The sequence below is a fragment of the Oncorhynchus clarkii genome, chromosome 25 (genome assembly GCF_045791955.1).
Source record: "Oncorhynchus clarkii lewisi isolate Uvic-CL-2024 chromosome 25, UVic_Ocla_1.0, whole genome shotgun sequence".
Classification (NCBI taxonomy): Eukaryota; Metazoa; Chordata; class Actinopteri; order Salmoniformes; family Salmonidae; genus Oncorhynchus; species Oncorhynchus clarkii.
In genome coordinates, this window is record NC_092171.1 from 14,447,240 (window position 1) to 14,473,281 (window position 26,042).

Consider the following 26,042-nt stretch of genomic DNA (forward strand, 5'->3'; position numbering starts at 1 on the left):
ATGATGAGACCTATCTCTGCTGGCTGGCTGGCCGGCTAGCTGGTGTCTGAGGAGTCTTAGAGGAGAGCTGATATTGATGTAGAGGAGGAGGAAGAGGAGGCGGATGCTGCCTGTCTCTCCCAGCCTCTCTGAGGAGCTGGCCTGCGCTGTGTTGGAGTGCTAGACGCTTCACTTCCTGTCAGAAGAAACCCTGAGAAAGAGTTTCAGCCGCCACACAGTTATTTCATGTGAGGGAGGGGAGTCGTGGCACGAGAGGAATGTGCTCCACTTTCCCTCCCAGTCAGCCAGAGACGGAGAGCCAGGCAGGCCAGGCAGAGAGGCATGCTGCTGGAGAGACGAGACGACGGGCCAGACGGCCACAGCCATATGAAAGAGGGAAAAACACAACAATAACCCCATTGCTCCAGGGAGGATAGGAGACTATGTGTTTATCAAGAAATCTGCCGTGTTTTTTTCTCTCTCTTTAGAGACCAGGCCTGCCATAAACACTGATATTAAATATACACCAGTTATTCAGGGGAATTACCATCTACGCTAATAGAATGGTCTGGAAGGGGAAGTAATAGTTTACGGCTCCAATAACTATAAATGAGGCAGAATTATCAAGCGTGTTTATGAATTAGCAATGGCTATTCCCCAGTAATGTGTTCAGAGAAGGGGAAAAATACATAAGTGAATATTAAGAGGAGCAATAGATACACAAATGAAGCTAAAGGCTCCTCTGGGCAGAACTACACTCGCTCCTTCATCCATCAGCCTCTCTGTGTCTAGCTGTTCTAATAAACAGGCTATTCAGCTGCCGCCGTAACCACAGAGCAAGACGGGCCTCAAGTAGAGGATTAGAAAAATGGAAGACTGCGCACTTACTACAGTATAAAATATGCTCCTTAATTATAATGGAAATGTTTTAACCCTTAGGTGTTCATCAATCCATTTGGCGAACTACGTTCCCATCACTTCTCAAGTACAGCATTCAAAGCCATAGTGCAGTCCAGGAGAATCACCACGTCTCTGCAGGGAATGCCAGAATGTCGTCGTGCTCTGTGTTTTGGGCCACAGCCCAGTCCTCTCTGGATATCCATGTTTTCATCAATTACTTTTAAAACAACAAACAGATATCCTGACCTTCTATCCTCCGGCGGCTATTAGATACTCATTAAAAGTCACCTGAAACAATTTGAACCAAATTGATTTCATTATCGGACTCCTCACAGCGACTGTCTGATAGCTCAGCGGGAAATTTACAAAGTTAATTGAAAAATAATATATTTTCATTAATTTTTTTATTTTCCTCCATAAATGCGCTGGCTGCTGTTCGTGTATCACTGCCAGGGCATTGTCTGGATGAGGCAACAGCAGGCTGCTGAATTGATCGCAATACACACTCGCACTGATCACTGCATTCAGAAATTGAGGCTGGATGGAGAGGGGGTTGGAGAGGGTGTGTGTGTATGTGTGTGTGTGCGTGTAACAATAAACCTGGTCCACCCCATCACCCCCCCTCACAAGCGGCACAAGGCGAGAGCGTCAGGGGGTTGATTGTCCTCATAATGCCTTGTGCCCCTGGCTGAATGGGCTGGTCGACCTGGGAGTGCCCCGGAAATGGGCTGGCTGTGACTCCCACAGCCTCTCCAGGCCACCCCAGGCGAGCGTGCTCAGCCCAGGCCACTTCCAATCGCTTAAGACCTCTGAATCAATCAGCAAGCTGGATGAGAACATGGGCTGGTGGTGCTGAGCGATCAATGACAGCTGGCCTAAAGCAAAATGCATGTCCAGGCTCCAGCCATCCACCTAAGCTCCAGCCACCACTCACCCAGGCTCCAGCCACCACACACCCAGGATCCAGCCACCACCCACCCAGTCTCCAGCCACCACACACCCAGGCTCCAGCCACCACACACCCAGGCTCCAGCCACCACCCACCCAGGCTCCAGCCACCACACACCCAGGCTCCAGCCACCACCCACCCAGGCTCCAGCCACCACCCACCCAGGCTCCAGCCACCACGCACCCAGGCTCCAGCTACCACGCACCCAGGCTCCAGCCACCACCCACCCAGGCTCCAGCCACCACACACCTAGGCTCCAGCCACCACACACCTAGGCTCCAGCCACCACACACCCAGGCTCCAGCCACCACACACCTAGGCTCCTGCCACCACCCACCCAGGCTCCAGCCACCACACACCCAGGCTCCAGCCACCACACACTCAGGCTCCAGCCACCACACACCTAGGCTCCAGCTACCACACACCCAGGCTCCAGCCACCACACACCCATGCTCCAGCCACCACCCACCCAGGCTCCAGCCACCACCCACCCAGGCTCCAGCCACCACACACCCAGGCTCCAGCCACCCACCCAGGCTCCAGCCACCACACACCCAGGCTACAGCCACCACACACCCAGGCTCCAGCCACCACACACCCATGCTCCAGCCACCACCCACCCAGGCTCCAGCCACCACCCACCCAGGCCTCTCTCAGCCTGTAGAAGGGCCACTAAAGCCTAAGGCTGTGGAACAGTTAACTAATCCTTTATTCATAAACACTTACACTGTCAATATGCGCCCTTCTCTGGACAAACAATTAGGTGGCAGAAAGAATCACCTTCATTTCTGTTACTTTTAATAGACTACAACCGTAACACGTTTTATCGCTCTGTTTTTAAAGCATAGACATATTAAAGCACTGAGAAAGTCCAAAGCAAATCCTTAAATTGCACTGCACGGTCTGTTTCATTTCCCCATGTGTATTTGTCTTGGACAGTGGACAGACAATTGGCAATACTTACACTGTAGGAGGAATGTGTTGTTTGATCCATAGATAGAAAGAGAATAACAGGGAGAAGAGTCCGTCTCACACTATTTATTCTAATAGTCTCAGTATGCCCAATGCAGACCAGCAGTAAGCTACACACCCAACACAAATGGTTTTAGGTCTCACCATTAAAGGCTCCCATTTTTCCCCATGGAGCTCAAACTCTCTATCTAACCTCAAAGCCAACACCATTGTCAAGGCAGACGTTTTATGGAGGGCAGCCCCGTCCCGGAGCTTTGATCCAGCAGGCCAGACAGGGGTCGTAGTGCAGGCAGGCAGGCAGCCCATCTGGGAGGCAGCAGGGGTAAATGGAAGCACATTGAGCTGCTTTTACAGTTTAAAGGCTCTGAGCAAGCAGCCATTCCTCTACTAGGACCACTGGCTGAGAGCTCCACTCAAAACATACCTCAGTTAGATGGAGGCTTGGAGCCTACAGAGAGTTCAATGTGTGTGTGTGTGTGTGTGTGTGTGTGTGTGTGTGTGTGTGTGTGTGTGTGTGTGTGTGTGTGTGTGCAGAGCAAAACAATATACAATTCATGTTGTGGTCAATATCCAATAGCTTTCAAGTCAGTCACAAGTAACAATATAAAAACAAAATGTCAATCTCTCTGAGGAAACATGGCTTTCTCTTCCATCCCTCACAAATTATTCATGACAAAAGCTCAATTTATTCATTCCATTCTGTTTACTTTATTGCTCTGCTTTTATTCTCCTTTCTTCGCATTTGTTTACAAGAATAAAATCCTGACAGAATGATCCTCTCCACAAGTAAAATAAATCACAGCACTCACACATCATTCAAATTCAAAGAAACATCTAAATTATAGATGGCCCTTTTCCCCCAAATATGCATTTCATTAGCATTTCCTGCCTCGCGTTCTATCTCCTCCACATGCGGGAAGGAGAGAGAGATGGAGGGAGGGAGGGAATGGGAGCAGGCTCACAGTAAAGCAGGACGTGTCCTCTTTCCCAGGCCTAATTTAGGATTCAATTACAATACTCTTTAAAAGCGTCGACTTCGCAATTAATTATTTTAAGATTAGCCTGACAGTAATGGGCTTGCCACCAACGCTTCCCGACGCAAGACGGCTCGGTTCAGCCACAAGACCTTGTTGCCTCGTGTTCTCTCTCTCTCTCTCTCTCTCTCTCTCTCTCTCTCTCTCTCTCTCTCTCTCTCTCTCTCTCTCTCTCTCTCTCTCTCTCTCTCTCTCTCTCTCTCTCTCTCTCTCTCTCTCTCTCTCTCTCTCTCTCTCTCTCTCTCTCTCTCTCTCTCTCTCTCTCTCTCTCTCTCTCTCCAGAGAAAACATAGATATATAAATCAGTCTGCTACCCTTCCCTCCCTTTCTTTTTTTTACACATTGTTGTGTTATATTCTGTTTTTACCTCCGCTTTCTCTCCCGCTCGCTCTCCTTGGCACACGATTGATATTACTATGCTGGGCTGCTTTTATGAGCCACTGGGGCCTGCCGTCAGCCCCAGCCCGGGGAAAAACGCTGACGGATGGCCCCTCTGCCGCCGCCCGCCCGCCCGCCACCCGCTTGCCGCTGCGAGGCGTAAGCAAAAAAATTTCCTCCTCCACTTTGATTGGAGGCAAGTGAAGCATTTCTCTTCTCCGCGTCTGCAGCCTTTCTCCTCTCTCTCTCTGTCTCCTTCCTCTCCACTGCCCCCCCCTCCCCCTTCTCTCTTTATTTCTCGCTGCCTGCCTGCCGCCTTTGCGCTTGGAAATGAATGTCTTTCCCCCCCTCGGCATCAACCAGCCCCTATTCTGTTTATTTAAATATTTGATATGTAAGCAGTCATAAAATAAGTGTCATAACACGAGGAGAATGATATGCGGAAAGGCCATTACACATAATGGTTTCTGATGCACACAGGGCCCATAGTTTAGCCCAATGGTACACGTGACACCCAACATGCAGAAACCAGAGCTAGCTGCATGCCCAACTAGACATTAGCACAGGCAGAAGGCAGGGGGGACCCTAACACCGGGAGAATAGGGCCTCTCTCAAGCACCATTTACCTCTGAAACACACATTCACAGGACTCCACAATACCCATACATTAGGACATATGACATCATCTGTGTCCTCTTCTGTAATCTGAGATTCTTCTGCTCGATCTAATTGATCTGACAAGTGACAGAAACCTCTTTGTTTCCTGCTCCTCAGTGCAACTCTGAACAATGTAATATTGACCCACCTGAATTTCCCAGTTGGGCAGCAGCAGTGCTCTCAATGGAGAAGGCTCATCCTAGGAACACAATCACTTCCCTATCGCCTTCTCCTTTGTGCCCGGCCTCATTTCCCTCACATTTCTCCAAGTGGCAGATGATTTGTATCGGCCTACATGTGCAACACCCAGAGGAGTACAGCTGTTTCAATTCCACCACATAATGATGAAGATATGAAGGGAGAAATGAAGTAAATACATCTCACAGCAGACCCAAGTCATAACAGAGCACAGATAAAGGGCCCTGATTGGTAGAAAACAGAGAGACGACTCTGACCCTGGATTTCTACTTCATCCCAACATACTATATAAACATTGAAAGTGACAATCAGCATAAAAATCCATGACCTAATTAAGAAACGAAGGGAATGTGAGGATGTTCGTTAAGGTGATGGCATTAGCCTGGCATTTCAAACATCCTCTCTTTAACAAGCGCTCATTAAGCCACGGGGCTGAGGGTTAGGGGTCACAGGTCAACAAGGGGTGTTTCCACTGACCCCCAAACCACAGTGACTCGCCAAACACACACACACACACACACACACACACACACACACACACACACACACACACACACACACACACACACACACACACACACACACACACACACACACAGGCTAAGGACCTCCAGAGCCCAGGTCCCCTCGTCCTCCAGCTCTTCTCGCCCTCCAAGCTCGTAACTATTTCTAATTGGTCTGATTGCCTTATTTCCTCCTCTCCTATGATGGAACTATTCATCTTAGATGGATAATGAGTGCAGCAGGCAGCACAGTCATCCACTAACTAACTACAGCGCTGAAGGTCAACCCCAAAGACTGGCTGACTGACTGGGGAGGAGGACGGAGAGGAGAGTTGACAACATTCTGGGAAAGAGAGCGAGAGCGATAGCAGAGGACAGAGGGTGAGAAGGGTAGAGAAAGACGAGAGAGAGACAGAGAATGAGAGGGACAGTGGGAGACAGAGGGACGACATTTTAGAAATGCCTTCCCTTCAGATTGCAGCAACCACTAAAGCCATGTCTGCAATTCTGTCGCTGTCACTGGATGTTCCAGAATTTTCGGAGAAATGTGCAGGTCTGTGATTTCCAACACATAAACAAATAGCCACATACGCAGTGAAAAGAAATGACGAGACTCTGTATGTGGTGTAATATACTACTGGAGATGTTGGTATTAAAAGCATTCCCTTACAGTTAACTCCATTTAGGTTAAATGTCAAATGTGTCAGGGTGTGATCATCACGCGCCACCACATCAGTCTGAATACACCCAGGTCCCTTCTAGCCCAGAGCATGTCACAGCCTCCCTACTGGGCAGAGCAGCCTGTTGTTAGCCCAACTATGGACTATGCTAACGTAATCTCCATCAGAGCAACCAGCCCTCAGACATACAGCTGACATTATGGTAAACTATTTACATGTTGATTCAACAATACCAATGGATGTTCATCAAGAAGACACAACATGGCATGGTGGAGGGAGGTGGTGTTACAACAAGTTTCTGTTTCGTGTTTGCAGTGTTTCGTGCTTTCAGTGAAATATGCCAGAAACTCTGCTTTTGCATTCAATTTTAAATCAGTTGTAGGTGCTTTTGCTAAGACAATATATTTTCAGTGTGTAACTACAGTGTAGGTACAAACCGGTTAGTGAATTTACATATTGATCTATCTGCAAGCGTATTTTCAAACAAAACCTTCCCTTACTCCCAAATTATTTCTCAAGATTGCACAGAAATACTTGAACGGGTTTACTGAGTTTGTTTGCGCGCTCACTTACAGAGACACGGCGTCTATATTTTCTCATGCTTTTGTGCTGATGTCCAGTCAGCCAGTGTTTCTGTGTCATATGTGTGTTGGGGATCTAGATGATATTATTACAGTCTTGATTTGTGTAAATGACAGCCTGTTCCGACAGAGGTGGTCAACACAGTCCCGCGTCTCACCACAGAACAATAGTAACAGTTGAATATTGTCCATCAGACACATGGAGACAAACAAACTGCCTGCCAGACTGCTATGTCTCAATGTGTCGGACGAACAAACTAAAGTCCCCGGCAGCCAGGCGGAGAAGTGTGCCGATCATCACATACACACACACACACACACACGCGCGCACACACACACACACACACACACACACACACACACACACACACACACACACACACACACACACACACACACACACACACACAAAGTGAGTGCCGGCCTATCATCTAGCATTCTCCCCTTGGGCACAGGGGAAGGGGGTGATGTCAGAATGATACTGATATACTCTGTGTATAAATATTGTAGCATACAAACACCTCTCGCTTTTCTCCTCTCCATGAACCCCCTGACTCTTTCCTGTACTGAGGCAGAGGGAGCGAGAGAGGAAGAGGCAGCAAAGGAAGAGAGAGATGCAGATGGGAGGATATAGAGGTAGAGATAGCCCCACTGGGGTATATGCCCTCTTTTCGACTCCCTTTGGAGTCGAAAAGTGTGGTCCTCCAGTGGTCCACTGGAGGACCACATGCTTAGAAAACACCCAGGAGATCAGAGAATAGAGGAGAGGAGAGGGGGAGCAAGAGTGGGCTAGTGGGGGAGACAGGCAGGCTGGAACAATAACAATAAATAGAGAGAGAGAAATCCCTTTTCCTCTGAGAAGAGGGGGTAGTGTGTGCTCTGCTCTCCTCCGATTCACCGGCTGCACGTGGCTAATTTGCATGTGTGAAGGTCAGGGGGATTGTGGGAGGTGAGCGAGGCCCCCGACCTGGCTCCCTGCCCAGCCCAGCTCTCCCCTCCCGCCAGCCAGCCAGCCAGGCAGCCTGCCACACACACAGCACCCCACCGTTGGAGGGGGATAGGATAGCTCCAGGATACCAGAGAGAGAGGGGCTGAAATCACCCGACCAACCACTCTGGTCGTAAACACATATTACTGTATAATCATCCCTTTCTTTTGACTTGGAGAGGTTGGGGCAAGTTTCACATGGAGGGCTATAAATACTCTGACATTTCCCCTGTTCACAACTCCCTCTCTCAGTCTCTGAAGTCTGCCCCATGCCTCAGTAGCCCTGTGTGAGTTCAAATGCTGCTGTCGCTCGCTGCTATATTTCCATCCTTTTCCGATTGCCTCACACTCTCTCTCTCTCCACAGAAAAGACACTATGAGGCCCTCTTCACACCCCTGCTGGGAGGAATAACCAAAGAGAAGTTTGGCTGGTGGAGCTGAGGCAGTGTTGACAGGAGCTTCCCTGAAGTCTCACTCACTCACTCACTCACTCACTCACTCACAGACAGACAGACAGACAGACAGACAGACAGACAGACAGACAGACAGACAGACAGACAGACAGACAGACAGACAGACAGACAGACAGACAGACAGAGCAGAGCAGAGCAGAGCAGAGCAGAGCAGAGCAGAGCAGTGCAGTGCAGTGCAGTGCAGTGCAGTGCAGTTTGGGATTGGAAATAAACTCAACACACTATCACAGTTTATTGTGAAATAGACACAAATGACTTATTCTAAATATATGTGCCATGCACACGAAAAACTCCACTTGTTTATATATTATTATATATTTTATTTTATTATATGTATTTTTATTTCACCTTTATTTAACCAGGTAGGCCAGTTGAGAACAAGTTCTCATTTACAACTGCGACCTGGCCAAAGCAGTGCGACACAAACAACGCAGAGTTACACATGGGATAAACAAACGTGCAATCAATAACACAATAGAAAAATCTATATACAGTGTGTGCAAATGTAATTTTCAGGACGGTGTCTTTCAAAGATAATTCGTAAAAATCCAAATAACTTCACAGATCGTCATTGTAAAGGGTTTAAACACTGTTTCCCATGCTTTTCAATCAACCATAAACAATTAATTAACATACACCTGTGGAACAGTCGTTAAGACACTAACAGCTTAAAGATGGTAGGCAATTAAGTTATGAAAGTTATGAAAACTTAGGACACTAAAGAGGCCTTTTTACTGACTGAAAAACACCAAAAGAAAGATGCTCAGGGTCCCTGCCCATCTGCGTGAACTTGCCATAGGCATGCTGCAAGGAGGCATGAGGACTGCAGATGTGGCCAGGGCAATAAATTGCAATGTCAGTACTGTGAGATGCCTACTACAGCGCTGTAGGGAGACAGGACGGTCAGCTGATCGCCTCACAGTGGCAGCGGTTATGATATCGCTTAGGACCTTGAGCATGGCTGAGGTGCACCCATGACCCGCTCGGAAACCAGATTGCATAGCGGAGAAGGTACGGTGGGATTTGAAATGGTCGGTGATCTGTTTCTTAAAACTTCTTGACCATACTTGAGACGCAGACGTCTCAAGTATGCACCTGGAAATGCAAATGCGCTACGCTAAATGCTAAATGTACTCGTTACAACTCAATCCTTGATCAAAATTCACAAGCAGGGTATTGAATTAAAGCTACACTCGTTGTGAACCTAGCCAGCAAGTCAGATTTTTAAAATGCTTTTCGGCGAAAGCATGAGAAGCTATTATCTGATAGCATGCACCCCCCCAAAATGCCAGCACGACACGTAAACAACAGATTTTGCGGTAGCCGGCGCTACCCAAAACGCAGAAATAAAATATAAAACATTCATTACCTTTGACGAGCTTCTTTCTTGGCACTCCTATATGCCCCATAAACATCACTATTGGGTCTTTTTTTCGTTTAAATCGGTCCATATATACCCAAAATAGCTTTCTATGGAAGCTGTGTCATTCAGAAAAAAACATCGTTTTTTAACGCTGCATCATTTTTTAAAATTAAAAAAGTCGACGATAAACTTTCACAAAACACTTCGAAATCCTTTTGTAATCCAACTTTAGGTATTAGTAAACGTTTATAATCTATCAAAATGATTACAGGGCGATGTGTATTCAATAGCTCCTCGCTTGCAAATCAATGGCTGCCAATGTCTTCATTAACAACATCCGGGTGAAGACTGGGAAAATGGATGCCAGATAGATGGATTTTCCAACAATTAATTCAATTGAAAATGACGACAATGGCATCCATTCCACATCGTGTGGAATTTGTATGAATTGCAGGCAGGTCGATATTAAATTCTGTTCTCTTTTAACAACTCGTGGAAGTGACTTATGGAAATTATTTTTAGCTTTCAGAGAGCAGTTTTTCTTGCGTTTTTCAATGAAACACACGATCTGTTATAGTCACAGCCGTGATTTAACCAGTTTTAGAAACTTCAGAGTGTTTTCTATCCACACATACTAATCATATGCATATACTATATTCCTGGCATGAGTAGCAGGACGCTGAAAAGTTGCGCGATTTTTAACAGAATGTTCGAAAAAGGAGGGGGTAGAAGTAAGTTAACTTGGCTTTCGAAGACTTTAGAAAGGCAGGGTAGGATAGATATAGGTCTGTAACAATTCTGGTCTAGAGTGTCTCCCCCTTTGAAGAGGGGGACGACCGTGGCAGCTTTCCAATCTTTAGGAATCTCAGACGATACTAAAGTGAGATTGAACAGGATAGTGATAGGGGTTGCAACAATTATGGTGGATAATTTTAGAAAGAGAGGGTCTAGATTGTCTAGCCCACCTGTGTTGTAGGGGTCCAGATTTTGCAGCTCTTTCAGAACATCAGCTGTCTGGATTTGGGTGAAGGAGAAATGGGGAAGGCTTTGGCAAGTTGCTGTGGGGGGTGCAGAGCTGTTGCCCAGGGTAGGGGTAGCCAGGTGGAAAGCAGCTGTAGAAAAATGCTTATTGAAATTCTCGATTATCGTAGATTCATCGGTGGTGACAGTGTTTCCTAGCCTCAGTGCAGTGGGCAGCTGGGAGGAGGTGCTCTTATGCTCCATGGACTTTACAGTGTCCAATAACTTTTTTGAGTTTGTGCTACAGGATGCAAATTTCTGTTTGAAAAAGATAGCCTTCGCTTTCCTAACTGCCTGTGTATATTGGTTCTCATTAACTTCCCTGAAAAGTTGCATATCGCGGGGGCTATTCGATACTAATGCAGTACGCCACATTATGTTTTTGTGCTGGTCAAGGGCAGTCAATGTCACATCCTGATCAGTTTCACCTGTCCTCGTTATTGTCTCCACCCCCTCCAGGTGTCGCTTGTTTTCCCCAGTGTATTTATCCCTGTGATTCCTGTCTCTCTGTGCCAGTTCGTCTTGTACGTTTCCAGTCAACCAGTGGTTTTCCCCGTTCTCCTGCCTTTGCTATTCTCCTTTTTCTAGTCCTACCGGTTTTGACCCTTGCCTGTTTCTGGACTCTGTACCCGCCTGCCTGACCATTCTGCCTGCCTTGACCTCGAGCCTGTCTGCCACTCTGTACCTCCTGAACTGGTTTTGACCTTTTGCCTGTCCACGACCATTCTCTTGCCTACTCCTTTTTGGATTATTAAACATCTTCAACTCCAACCATCTGCCTCCTGTGTCTGCATCTGGGTCTTGTGTAATGATAGTCAAGTCAGGAGTGAACCAAGGGCTATATCTGTTCTTAGTTCAACATTTTTTGAATGGGACATGCTTATTTAAGATGGTGAGGAAAGCACATTTGAAGAATAACCAGGCATCCTCTACTGACGGAATGAGGTCAATATCCTTCCAGGATACCCGGGCCAGGTCGATTAGAAAGGCCTGCTCGCTGAAGTATTTTAGGGAGCGTTTGACAGTGATGAGGGGTGGTCGTTTTACCGCGGACTCATTACGGACGCAGGCAATGAGGCAGTGATCACTGAGATCCTGGTTGAAGACAGCAGAGGTGTATTTAGAGGGCAGGTTCATCAGGATGTTATCTATGAGGGTGCCCGTGTTTAAGGATTTAGGGTTGTATCTGGTAGCTTCCTTGATCATTTGTGTGAGATTGAAGGCATCTAGCTTAGATTGTAGGACGGCTGGGGTGTTAAGCATATCCCAGTTTAGGTCACCTACAGTGCCTTGCGAAAGTATTTGGACCCCTTGAACTTTGCGACCTTTTGCCACATTTCAGGCTTCAAACATAAAGATATAAAACTGTATTTTTTTGTGAAGAATCAACAACAAGTGGGACACAATCATGAAGTGGAACGACATTTATTGGATATTTCAAACTTTTTTAACAAATCAAAAACTGAAAAATTGGGCGTGCAAAATTATTCAGCCCCTTTACTTTCAGTGCAGCAAACTCTCTCCAGAAGTTCAGTGAGGATCTCTGAATGATCCAATGTTGACCTAAATGACTAATGATGATAAATACAATCCACCTGTGTGTAATCAAGTCTCCGTATAAATGCACCTGCACTGTGATAGTCTCAGAGGTCCGTTAAAAGCGCAGAGAGCATCATGAAGAACAAGGAACACACCAGGCAGGTCCGATATACTGTTGTGAAGAACTTTAAAGCCGGATTTGGATACAAAAAAGATTTCCCAAGCTTTAAACATCCCAAGGAGCACTGTGCAAGCGATAATATTGAAATGGAAGGAGTATCAGACCACTGCAAATCTACCAAGACCTGGCCGTCCCTCTAAACTTTCAGCTCATACAAGGAGAAGACTGATCAGAGATGCAGCCAAGAGGCCCATGATCACTCTGGATGAACTGCAGAGATCTACAGCTGAGGTGGGAGACTCTGTCCATAGGACAACAATCAGTCGTATATTGCACAAATCTGGCCTTTATGGAAGAGTGGCAAGAAGAAAGCCATTTCTTAAAGATATCCATAAAAAGTGTTGTTTAAAGTTTGCCACAAGCCACCTGGGAGACACACCAAACATGTGGAAGAAGGTGCTCTGGTCAGATGAAACCAAAATTGAACTTTTTGGCAACAATGCAAAACGTTATGTTTGGCGTAAAAGCAACACAGCTGAACACACCATCCCCACTGTCAAACATGGTGGTGGCAGCATCATGGTTTGGGCCTGCTTTTCTTCAGCAGGGACAGGGAAGATGGTTAAAATTGATGGGAAGATGGATGGAGCCAAATACAGGACCATTCTGGAAGAAAACCTGATGGAGTCTGCAAAAGACCTGAGACTGGGACGTAGATTTGTCTTCCAACAAGACAATAATCCAAAACATAAAGCAAAATCTACAATGGAATGGTTCAAAAATAAACATATCCAGGTGTTAGAATGGCCAAGTCAAAGTCCAGACCTGAATCCAATCGAGAATCTGTGGAAAGAACTGAAAACTGCTGATCACAAATGCTCTCCATCCAACCTCACTGAGCTCGAGCTGTTTTGCAAGGAGGAATGGGAAAAAATGTCAGTCTCTCGATGTGCAAAACTGATAGAGACATACCCCAAGCGACTTACAGCTGTAATCGCAGCAAAAGGTGGCGCTACAAAGTATTAACTTAAGGGGGCTGAATAATTTTGCACGCCCAATTTTTCAGTTTTTGATTTGTTAAAAAAGTTTGAAATATCCAATAAATGTCGTTCCACTTCATGATTGTGTCCCACTTGTTGTTGATTCTTCACACAAAAATACAGTTTTATATCTTTATGTTTGAAGCCTGAAATGTGGCAAAAGGTCGCAAAGTTCAAGGGGGCCGAATACTTTCGCAAGGCACTGTAACAGCACAAACTGAAGATAAATGGGGGGCAATTAATTCACATACGGTGTCCAGGTGGTGACTGAGGTAGGTCTATAACAAGCAGCAACAGTGAGAGACTTATTTCTGGAAAGGTGGATTTTTAAAAGTAGAAGCTCAAACTGTTTTGGCACAGACCTAGATAGCATGACAGAACTCTGCAGGCTGTCTCTGCAGTAGATTGCAACTCCACCCCCTTTGGCAGTTCTATCTTGGCGGAAAATTTTGTAGTTGGGGATGGACATTTCAGAATTTTTGGTGGCCTTCCTAAGCCAGGATTCAGAGCCGGCTAGGAAATCAGGGTTGGCGGAGTGTGTTATAATAAAACAAACTGAGAGAGGAGGCTTCTGTGTTAATTAACAGGCTTCTATGTTAACATGCATCAAACCAAGGCTTTTAAGGTTACAGAAGTCAACAAAAGATAGCACCTGGGGAATAGGAGTGGAACTGGGGGCTACAGGGCCTCTACATCACCAGAAGAGAACAGAGGAGGAGTAGGATACGGGCTAAAGGCTATAAGAACTGGTTGTCTAGTGCGTTGGGGACAGAGAATAAAAGGAGCAGATTTCTGGGTGTGGTAGAAAAGATTCAGGGCATAATGTACAGACAATGGTATGGTAGGATGTGAGTACAGGGGAGGTAAACCTAGGCGTTGATTGACGATGAGAGAGGTTTCGTCTCTGGAGGCACAAGTTGAGGTCTCCGCATGTGTGTGGGGTGGGACAAAAGAGCTAACTAAGGCATTTTGAGCGGGACTGAGGGCTCTACAGTGAAATAAAACAGTAAGAACTAGCCAAGACAGCAGTAGACATGGCATATTTACATTGGAGAGGCATAAAGCAAACACAGGTGTTGATTAGGAGAGCTAAGACAACAACTTTTCATGTGTATTACACGATTTTCATCACAATGCATTTTGTGTGTATACCACACTTTTCTTTCTCCATAACGCATTTGTATACATTATACAAATTCCAATTTGTTGTGGCTAACTTTAGCTAGACACGGGGTTAGGGTCTTTGCTAGGTAAAGCCCCGCCTTATCTCAGCTCACTGGTCACCATAGCAGAACCCACTTGTAGCACGCGCTCAAAGCCAAATTCTCTTTGGTCGCCTTTCCTTCCAGTTCTCTACTGCCAATGACTGGAACGAATTGCAAAAATCACTGAAGCTGGAGACTTATATCTCCCTCACTAACTTTAAGCATCAGCTGTCAGAGCAGCTTACCGATCATTGCACCTGTACACAGCCCATCTGTAAATTAGCCCACCCAACTACCTCATCCCCATATCGTTATTTTTTTCCCTTTGCACAACAGTATCCCTACTTGCACATTCATCTTCTGCACATCTATCACTCCAGTGTTTAATTTCTAAATTGTAATTATTTTGGCACTATGGCCTATTTATTGCCTTACCTCCGTAATCTTACTACATTACACACTGTATATAGACGTTTCTATTGTGTTATTGACTGTACGTTTGTTTATCCCATGTGTAACTCTGTGTTGTTGTTTGTGTCGCACTGCTTTGCTTTATCTTGACCAGGTCGCAGTTGTAAATGAGAACTTGTTCTCAACTGGCCTACCTGGTTAAATAAAGGTTAAATATATTTTTTTAAAGGGTTAGGGTTAGTTAACATGCTAGCTAAGTTGTTAAAGGTTTAGGAGTTTGGTTAAAGGGTTATGGTAGTTGCAAAGTAGCTAAAAAGTAGTAAGTAGTTGCAAAGTAGCTAATTAGCTAAATGTATGATGAGATTTGAACACACACTTTGTGTTGCTAGATGTTCACTTTATACACCCACCCATCCTCCCTGACCAGCCTCTCTCTTATTGTTTCTGTCTTAAGTAACCTAATGTCTTTATCTGTAATTGAAATGCACTGTATGCAAAACAAATATTTTAAGCAATTAGTGTCTATTTCACAATAATCTGTGATATTGGGTTGAATAAAGTTGCACCCTATGGTCCAAACAGCCAAAACCCAAACAAAAATAATACAGATTTTAAAAATATATATAATTAGGGAACAGCTCTGCTTCAAGTTATTTGTCTGCTAACCTTTGACTCTGTTTGTTGTAAGTGCATCACAGGCCCGAACAAAAAGCTACAATTATTTTATTAGCAGCTAATTATATGTACAGTTGACGATATGACTGGTCAATTTTTTATGGCAAATCAGAATTAATTGGCATTTTAAGAAAAGCACGTGCAGTCCTGGGATAACCTAGCTGCCAATTACGCTCCTGAGTATTGTTTTTTATCCTGCAAGATGAAAACCCAGGCCGTCTATCAGCCCCTTATCGGAAGCAACAGAGTACATGAACATTTCACTGTGTTGTTCCTAATCAGCCAGCGCTAGGCTGAGCTAAACTGGGCTAGGAGAGCCTGAGATGTAAACAAACCAGCATAAACAAAGCATGGAGGACGAGCAAGGGAAGGAGTGAGCGCTGGAGTTGAGGCTGGCCTGGTATACTAGCGCTGACGAGGCTACTTCTGTCTGAAACCAACTGCGCTGTCACACAAACACACGCACACACCCAAACACTCACCCAATTAAATTCAAAATAATGTGCACACAAGCCCAGACAGACAAGCAAGAAAATGAACATAAAGCCAGACATACAAGGACACACAATCGAACACACATAAACTACTGAAAATATGTGAGTCAAAAAATCTGAAGACAAAAAGGCATAACTAGACAGAGAATAAAATAAGCAATGTGTTAAATCAGTGAACACTGAAGCTAGAACAGTTTACTTTTATTAAAATAAAATAGTTTCTTTATTGACTAAGGTGTTCTGATTGACCAGCACCAGCCCTGTGTATCTGGACCACTACCACTCTGTTCCTCTTCTCGTTTCCTCAAACAAATTGGCCAGAGTAATTGAAAATGCAGGACAATGCCATTTAAAAGAGCGAACAGCTTCAACTAGGGCTCACCTTCCTGTAGTGTGTGTGTGTGTGTGTGTGTATGTGTGTGTGCGTGCTCGCTTGCGTGCGTGCGTGCGTGCGTGCGTGCGTGTGTGTGTGTGTGTGTGGGTGTGTGTGTGCGTGCGTGCGTGTGTCCCAGTCTGTTTGTTGGTGGCTGGCCAGAAAAGAGAGAGGGAAACAGGCTTGTAAATGAGGAAAGTGTTCTCCTCACACAGCTAGCTCCCGAAGAGAGGTAGTGTGGGGAAAATGAGCTTGAAAAAGAGAGATTCTGCCGACAGTTGATATTGACGTGTTCAAACACACACACAATTTGAGGTGCATAAACATAGATCATGGGCCAATTTGGAGGATCCACACTAGACTGGTCCTGACCCAAAAATCCTGTGGGTGAACTGAGGTACAGCTCACAGTCGATTACAAACCTGTTTTTCCACATGTATACAGTGTCTTTGTTGATATGGAACGGCAAACATACAACCTCTTCTCTGGGGTTGAAATAAAATACATTATACACTGGGTGATTTGAGCCCTGAATACTGATTGGCTGACAGCTGTGGTATATCAAACCATATACCATGGATATGACAAAGCATTTATTTTTACTGCTCTAAATAGGTTGGTAGCCAGTTTATAATAGCAATAAGGCATTTTGGGGCTTTGCGTTGCGTCGTGCCAAGAACAGCCCTTAGCCGTGGTATATTGACCATATACCACACCCCCTTGTGCCTTATTGCTTAATTATACTATTGTATGAAAATATAAACATTATAACCTGAGTTCAATTACAAGCAACCTGTGCATAACATACTGTACATTTTAATAATAATAAGATATATTTTTGAATTTATATCCTCTAGAGATATCTTCTGCCTGTAAATGAATGTGTATGATCTTGTGTATTTTTCTGCACCCATTATCCAATCTTTAACCCACAGAGGTCTTTAAATAATAGGGACAAATATCATTACTAAAATGTATTTACCAATTACAATTTGAAAGGCGTTATTCTCTGAGGCTGAAGGAGAGGCTTATTATCTAAATGGCTGCACAGCTCGGCTACGGTATGTATCATATCCAATCATTACTTTCCAAGGACTAACTATTATTATAGCCACGGCAGTTCATATTGTTTGGATGGCATGGTAAATTGTAATAAATACACCACACTGCTATTCTGAAACCTGGCATAATCTTACAAATGACTTTGAATTATTTTCCTGTACAGTAATGTAAGACAAAATGCATGACAATGTGGGGTGTATGATGTGTTGTCGATACATAGAACAGCGGTTGGTGTGCATCCCAAAATATTATTAACAATTGTGGAATGAAACCTACTGTGGCATGTGGTAATAAAGAGTATTACGAAATAGGCCTTCACATTTCCTAAATTATGACTGTACTAAAACTACTTCAGACAAAGAGTTTATGATCTGTTGAATGACATGTCTAAGATATAAAATATGGGCTATAATTACTATGGAATTACTAGGCCCACTACAATGATAACAGTAATCAAGATCCCCCATGCACACAGGTCTTCCTGGGAACTACAGAAATGTACCGTTTTGTTTGGAAGAAGGAGACCGACCGAGAGTAGGCTACACCTCCACTTTGCCCTGGGGTCAAATATCTGGGTCATAATTCAGCAGAGCGCATCATTGAGAACAAAAATGCAATCACACATAATAACACAACCAGAGGCATACTGTTTGTATTACCACTCTTCTTTATTCAATAGCTTAGAAGATAGGGCTGGGCGATATGACCTAAAAATCATATCTAGATTTTTTTGGTACATTTTCTCTACAATTAATTTGTTGCACAATTAAATACACTGCATTTCTAACGGTCAGGAAGAATCTAATGAATTATACCTAGGCTAAATATAAGCCTTCCACAACCATAAGACCCACTAATAATTCAATGTTGGTATTTTACCCCCTTTTTCTCCCCAACTTTGTGATATCCAATTACGATCTTGTCTCATCGCTGCAACTCCCCAACGGGCTCAGGAGAGGCGAAGTTCGAGTCATGCGAAACATGACCCACCAAACCGCTCTTCTTAACACCCGCCCGCTTAACCCGGAAGCCCCAATGAGTCAGAGGAAACACTGTTCAACCGACGACCAGAAGTCAGCCTGCAGGCGGTCGGCCCGCCACTAGGAGTCGCTAGAGCGCGATGAGCCAAGTAAAGCACCCCCGGCCAAACCCTCCCCTAACCTAACCCGGATGAAGCTGGGCCCTATGGGACTCCCGGGTTATGGCCGGTTGTGACACAGCCTGGGATCGAACCCTGGTCTGCAGTGACGCCTCAAGCACTACGATGCAGTGCCTTAGACCGCTGGCGCCACTCGGGAGGCATAATTTCATCATTTTGTTTAACCTACTTTTTTTTGCAATAATCACTGATCTGGCTTTCAAGTCTGTCTATGAAAATGCCCTTTTTGTTACAAAGTTAACACGATGCACATCCACTAATAATGGCCAACTTGTTGTAGCAGGCATTATAGAAATTTAACACAAGTCTCAAACAATCTCTCAAGCACAAGCTCACGTGCTAGTGAATAGCCAGCTGATATTTATATTTCAAGTCTAGCCATCGTGGATCTATTTGCTTGCTAAAGGTAGAACAGTTGGACTGTTATGAACGCACCCTTCTGTCTGTCTCCAACTGTTTGAACAACATAACTTGTTCACTTTGTTTAGATATTGAAATCAAGTGGCCTTCCTGGATAGGATGATGCTTATTTCTCAGCATGAGAACGAGTTGCCAATTCCTTATATAAATGCATATTTTTATACCGATTGCACATGTATAAAACACAGACTAACTCAGTTAGCACAAAACAGTCTGTGAAGGGCCGGCTCTAGCCTTTTGGGGGCCTTTTGCCCCCCCACCAAGTGGGCATATATTGTTTTGCGCTCCCCTCTTGACGGCAGAGAGAACAATGACTCCCCCCCTTTTTTTTTGTTTTTACACTGCTGCTACTCACTATGTATTATCTATAGTCACTTTACCCCTACCTACATGTAATATTATCTCAATGACCTCAACTAACCTGTACCTCGGTACCAATGTATATAACCTCGTTATTGTTATTTCTACTTTGCACATTCTTCCACTGCAAATCTACCATTCCAGTGTTTTACTTGCTATATTGTATTTACTTTGCCACCATGGCCTTTTTGCCTTTACCTCCCTTATCTCACCTTATTTGCTCACATTGTATATAGACTTGTGTATACTGTATTATTGACTGTATGTTTGTTTTACTCCATGTGTAACTCTGTGTCGTATGTGTCAAACTGCTTTGCTTTATCTTGGCCAGGTCGCAATTGTAAATGAGAACTTGTTCTCAACTTGCCTACCTGGTTAAATAAAGGTTAAATAAAATAAATAAATAAAAAATATATATTTTATTGCGTTCCTTTTTTAAACTTTAGTTTATTTAGTAAATATTTTCTTAACTCTTATTTTTCTTAAAACTGCATTGTTGGTTAAGGACTTGTAAATAAGCATCTCACAGTAAGGTCTACACCTGCTGTATTCAATGCATGTGACAAATAAAATTTGATTTGAGTTTTAAAGCACGTTTTCTGCAGTTATACACATTTTGCCACGTGTCAGAGAGAAAATTGAGCAATTTTATAACACATTTCATGCAATTCTATTCATTTTTCCATGGGGCAGAGAGACATTTTTGCAGTTTCAAAACACGTTTTCAGCAGTTCTACACATTTTGGCATGCGGCAGAGAGACAACCTGAATGTGTAAAACAAAAAGTAATTTTTGGGGGGTCGGAGACCCCTAATGGCCGGGTGTCCTAAGCAACCGTTTATGTCACCTGGAGCCAGCCCTGAGTGTGTGGCTAAAATGCTGCCAGTGGTATGTGGTACAGCAATGCAGCACACAACATTCATTTTCCACATGTTCATTCATACAGTACTCTAGTTTTCGTAGGGTCTGCTCTGTTCTACATTTTGGGAGTTGAGACATAAAAGGGTATCATTAGAAAGGTTAAGGTCTCCTCTATTACGGTACAATAATGTCTCTGTGTTTCGGTGTCCATTTGACCCATTCTGTCAGACCAAACCTAAAATGGAAATGGGGATGGGGGGGGGGCTTGGTGTCTGTGTGCAAGTGGGAAGGTGCACAGTGCACACAGCACAGAAGGAGACCAAAAAGACAGAATGCTCATAAAAACAAACAAAAATAAAAACCTAATTTGGAACATCGAGCTAAAACATAAAATCGAGTTAATCGAATTCATTCGATATATCGCCCAGCCCCATTAGAAGACGACATTCTATCTGTAGGCAGAGTTGTGAATGGTCCATCCCGCTCTCACCATGCCCCGGGTCGCGCACCTGAACAGAGGGTTCAGCTCGATTTACATTAGCAGCGCTCAGCACACAGTTGGGAGATGGAGCGCCAATCAGATGGCAGATTTGATGTCAACTCAGAGGCAGCCGTCTGGAGAGTATTACAGCCACTTTACCTCCAATTCAAATTCCAAACCTTGCGATGGAGACCAATAGCGCAGGCGGACAGCGTGGTACACAGACACGTCTCGCCTTTGATAGTCATAGCAGCTATTCTATTTGTGCAAACATCGATTAATAATTAAAATATATGACATTTTGAAGATAGCAATATGACATTATTGTAATTCAAACCAATATTCATGAATAAAGTCTATAATTCGACGAGAGCCTATACAGCGCGTCCTTCCAGAGGGCGTTTTGCAACGTGTCTCCAACCACGTCAGCAAGAGAGCGAATCTCCAACGCCATTAATTGTTTTTAATTTAAAAAATAATAATAGCATAATATCTTACACAAATAAAGCTCTTCAATTCAAAAGGCTGTGGTAAAGAATAAACACATAGTATAAGCAAATGCATTGCATCGATTTTAACCAAATAAACATTAATAATGATCATTTTACTCCGTTTTACGCGCCTTTACGCGCAAAATGATATTTAGTTCCCAAGCCTATATTTACGCTTCATGGACTAATAAATTCATTGTGTAAAAAATATGTTATGAATGACAATGTATTGCATTCATACGTGACTGACAGGCTATTGTTTTTCTCGCAAGAGTGACCTTGAGCAGATCTGAAACTAGACAGTATTCTCTTCTACAATTACTTTACCTGTAGATGAATATTAGAAGTGCAATATTCACCAGCACACAGCATATTTATTTGAATTCGAGAGGGACAAGTTATTGCAGTGCAATAATACATGTAACCTAGGCCTAGTGCATTTCAACAACTCTGCCAGACAGCTCATGCCAGGTGTGACACAGAGTGCCTCTCAAGTTAATGAGCTACAGCTGAGTTTGTAAAACTAGTACTCACCTGTGGTCTGCTGATACCTTGCCCTCCGTTTCCAGGACTCATGGACGGGTGGTTTCTCTGTTGCCCTGGCCAGCCATGGGTTGTGGAGCCATACTGAGAAGTCATGTCTTTGCCTAAACCGATGCCAGCTTGTTGTTGTGCAGAGGGACTGTTATAGTCTTGATGATAGCCACTGCCATAACCTCGCATCATTGGACTTGGAGACGTCAGCAGTTGGTTTAGAGTTGGGGTGGCTCCCGAGGGATGCTGAGTATGTCCTGGGAATCTCTGAAAGCCCCCAACACTTCCACCAGAACCGGAGGAAGCAGCTCCCATAGCAGCCTTGACATGGCTAGCTGGAGTGTTGCTGCCAGGGCCAATCAGCATGTTACTGCCCTGTCTGGACGGGGCCATCATACCGTAGCCCGCTCCACCGTAGCCCTGCCGGTAGCCAGGGTAGTGGTTGTACTGGCTGTTGTGGTATCCTTCGTGGGAGTTGTGCACTGGGTCCATGTTGTTGGGTCCCGAGGAGTGCATCATCCCCATCCCAGTGTTTTGTCCGCCATGTTGATCATAGCAGGCCCCTACTCTGGAAGTGCCATAGTAGTTATTAAACTCTGAAATAGCGCTGTTCCCTCCTGCGCTCTGGGGCTGGCTGCTGATTTCGGTCGTTGGTCCCAAGTTGGCATGTTCATACCTGGCACCCATTCGCTCCCCTGGTTTACAGGTATGATCCCCTTCACCTTTACTCAGCATCTGCTGCTCTGTCTGGCTCGCCAAAACACCCCTCTTCCCTCCGTGGTGCTGATTCTCACTCTCCCCCCTAGTCGCTTGGCTGTTGTTGATGTTGTTACTTTGTATCTGGCGCTGCTGATGCTGAGGAAACGGGTTAAATTGTGACTGCTGTTGCGGCGGCGTGAGGTGCAGAGGGGGATCTCCACTCACATTGTTCTGTTTATGGTTTGCTATCAAACCCGTCTCCATTCCCTCCAGAGAGGTCGTCGAATTTGACGATGTTATGTTATTTCCACTCTCCTTCTCCCGTGTGTCAGAATTGTTATTCGGAGAAGTTGAATTGACCATGTTGAGCTCGTTTTGATGGTGATGGTCTATATTATTCATTGTGTTAGTCCCATCTCCAGCTCCAAGCATTGCTCCAGATCTCGATATAGTTCCTCCTCCCGATTTCCCCGAATGTATCTCTTGCCCCAAACTGCCAGACAATTTATTTTTCTTATTGTTAGTTGTCGTCGGTGCTGATGCCACTTGCGCAGCCATTGTCACTTAAACATTTCAGACAGGGACACTGACCCACGAGAAGAACACACAACAAAAAAAACAGACTGAGGAAAAAGTCAAGCAGGTAAAAAATGTTCAATTGAAAAACGAAGCTCTGTTCTAGCGCTGTAATGCTCGTAATAATCCGCGGTGAAATGAGTCGCTTACAGTCGCGGCTGTGGCGCTGTCAGTGAGGCATCATGCTGAAAGTTTGTTGTCCAGGTTTAAATGAAACTTTTTTCCTCCAACCCGGATATGGGTAAGTGCATGTCTCCCGGAGCCCTTCTGGCCCAGCATGGCATGAGAGAGAGTAGGCTCCACCAGCTATTATCCCCCTCCAGGGTCCAACGCGCATCACAAGGAAAACCCGGACTGGAGTTTCCTATGTTATCCATCGAAGGAAAGTCACTATTATTTTGCAAAAGACAAATGTTGAATTATAGCATGGTATCAGGAGGAAATATTTATATTGAAAAGAGGAATATCCGCCATAATATTATGTTGGAACGTAGGCTAGGGCTACCTCTCAGAGTGGCTTGTGTCCTCTAAAGATGGGCAGCTCCATTTTAAATTCATGCCAAAATTCCAGATCTGGGTTTGAGTGTTGCCTGCTCTACTCCGCTCTGCACTCCCTCGGCTCAATCCAGTTTCTGCAGCTCTGAAAGACAGACACGCAACCACAGACGCTGCTGAGCGCAATAATGTTGCCATCAGAATAAGTATGTAATCACACGCTGTAACTGCCCTAGTCGAGATGGGAAATGTAACCACACACATTTGAATCATCTTCAGCCGTTATGAGCACATTTCTTTTTATCCCCTTGATGTTGAATAGGCTCCAGAATTTAAACCCGAGTGACGTCACTGCCCTTGCTTATTAGGTCCCTTTATTTTCCCTTTGTCTGTTCTCTCAGCTTGTTTCGTTTTGGGTGAAATGTATACATTGATCTAACGATTTCAGGGTCACACCGGACAGAGCACAGGCCTTTAGAACAGAGTAACTACCAGTGGATTATCTGATGTAAGCCTCTTTTTGTATTTTCTTGGAAAACAGAATTCACCATAGTAAGTACTATGTAACAGACTGCATTTACCATTTGTACTACAATATAATTGCATACGTTACTCCCTGGTAGTTCCCTACAATAATGACTGGGCCTATGTAATTAATGTAACATTTGGCCAAATATAGTAAAAGCATTGGATGCGAGAGTCCTTTGGGGTTTACATAGGTAGAGGGAGAGCAGCTCACTTGACGGAGATTACTAACAGCGGAAACGCTGTATCGAATTGATATGGAGACGGTTCATTACAGAAGTAGGATGATGATGATAGCAATAATGGCGAAGATTGGCGCTGATGAGGATGACAGTAAAAATAGTGAAGATGATGATGATGATGATGATGACGGCACATTATATCCCATGTCATAGCAAGCTTTTGAATGTGACAGTTTGACCTGACTGCTCTGAGTGAATGAGACTCCTCTCGCTCACTGTCATCTGCAGCTCCCATCGACAGTAGGGACCTAGAAAGACCCCTGGTGGGGACAGAGTGTAAGCACAAGTAGACCAGACATGAAAAAGAACATTGAAGTGAACCTGATGTTATAGTTAAGAAATAAGGCATGAGGGAGTGTGGTATATGGTCAATATACCACGGCTAAGGGCTGTTCTTATGCATAACGCAATGCGGAGTGCCTGGATACAGCCCTTAGCTGTGGTATATTGGCCATTTACCACAAACTCCCGAATAACCTTATCGCCATTATAAACTAGTTACCAACTTAATTAAAACAGTAAACAAGTAGCGGTGGTATGCGGTCTGATATACCATTGCTTTCAGCCAATCAGCATTCATGGCTCCAACGGCCCGGTTTAAAACACTCGTTGGAAAGCAGAAAAGTGAAAGCAAAATACATCAATAGAGTCTCTTCCCCATTAGTCTTGATGGGTCCATATGGTAAAGAGTAACAGAGATTAGATCATGATAGTAAACTACACAGTCCTGACACTATCTAGCGTTTAGAACTGCCTGCCTGCCCAGACATCACAGCATCAAGAGCAGATGGCAGAGAAGGAACAGCTTGATCAGGTGACTCTAGGACATCCTGGGTAGAGTTCACCTTTACGTTGGTGTGTAGTTTGTGTGTGTGTGTGTGTGTGTGTGTGAAGATTTGCAAGGACATTGTAACAGCATTATCTTGAGGGTGTTACAGATCATTAAGAATATTATAGTTAATGGTGAAATATGTGGTTATATGACACATTGCTCTTGTATATGAAAGTGTTGCTTTGGGTGTGTCATGGTAGCTTTACAACTAAAATATTCCACTCTCATTATCAAGCGCACTGTTCTCGCATTAATCCGCAGACACACTGATCTGTTTGAATGGGAAGAGGAACAATGGCTCAGCGCATTTGCATTTATGTTTAATTTATAACTTTCAGGGCCTCCTGATGCAGCAAGATTGAAACAATAATTTCACACAAACACAGTGAAGGGGAGGGACCAAATTAATACAGATCTGGGTTTTAATGTATTTCTCAATGTCTGTGTGTACGCACGCGTGTGTGTGTGCGTGACAGACAGACAGAGAACACACACACACACACACACACACACACACACACACACACACACACAGAGAGAGAGAAACAAACAGGCGTAGGCCTTGAATCCATGGGGGGATAACATGCCACTATTCTAGTCTGTCAGGAGGCTGGGGGCTGTTCAGGGGGAATCTGCCGGGATCTTCCTCAGCAGAGAACACAGCACAGCAGCAGCACAAGCCTGCCTGCCTGGCCAAGCACAGAAATTGGGTCAGCCCGAAAAACAGCTCAGGATGCAGCCCTCTTCCACAGCGCCAGTATGTGAGTGTGTGT

At 44.6% G+C, this 26,042-nt stretch overlaps 1 protein-coding gene across 1 annotated transcript in view; it reads right to left on the minus strand.

The window, feature by feature from the left end:
* Positions 1-23,380, minus strand: part of LOC139383828 (AT-rich interactive domain-containing protein 1B-like) — a 225,264-nt gene extending 201,884 nt beyond the window's left edge. The window contains exon 1 of the mRNA XM_071128404.1: positions 21,901-23,380. Within this exon, the coding sequence (XP_070984505.1) occupies positions 21,901-23,157 (1,257 nt within the window). The 5' untranslated portion in view covers positions 23,158-23,380. The remainder of the gene's footprint in view (positions 1-21,900) is intronic.
* Between the last annotated feature and the right edge of the window lie 2,662 nt (positions 23,381-26,042).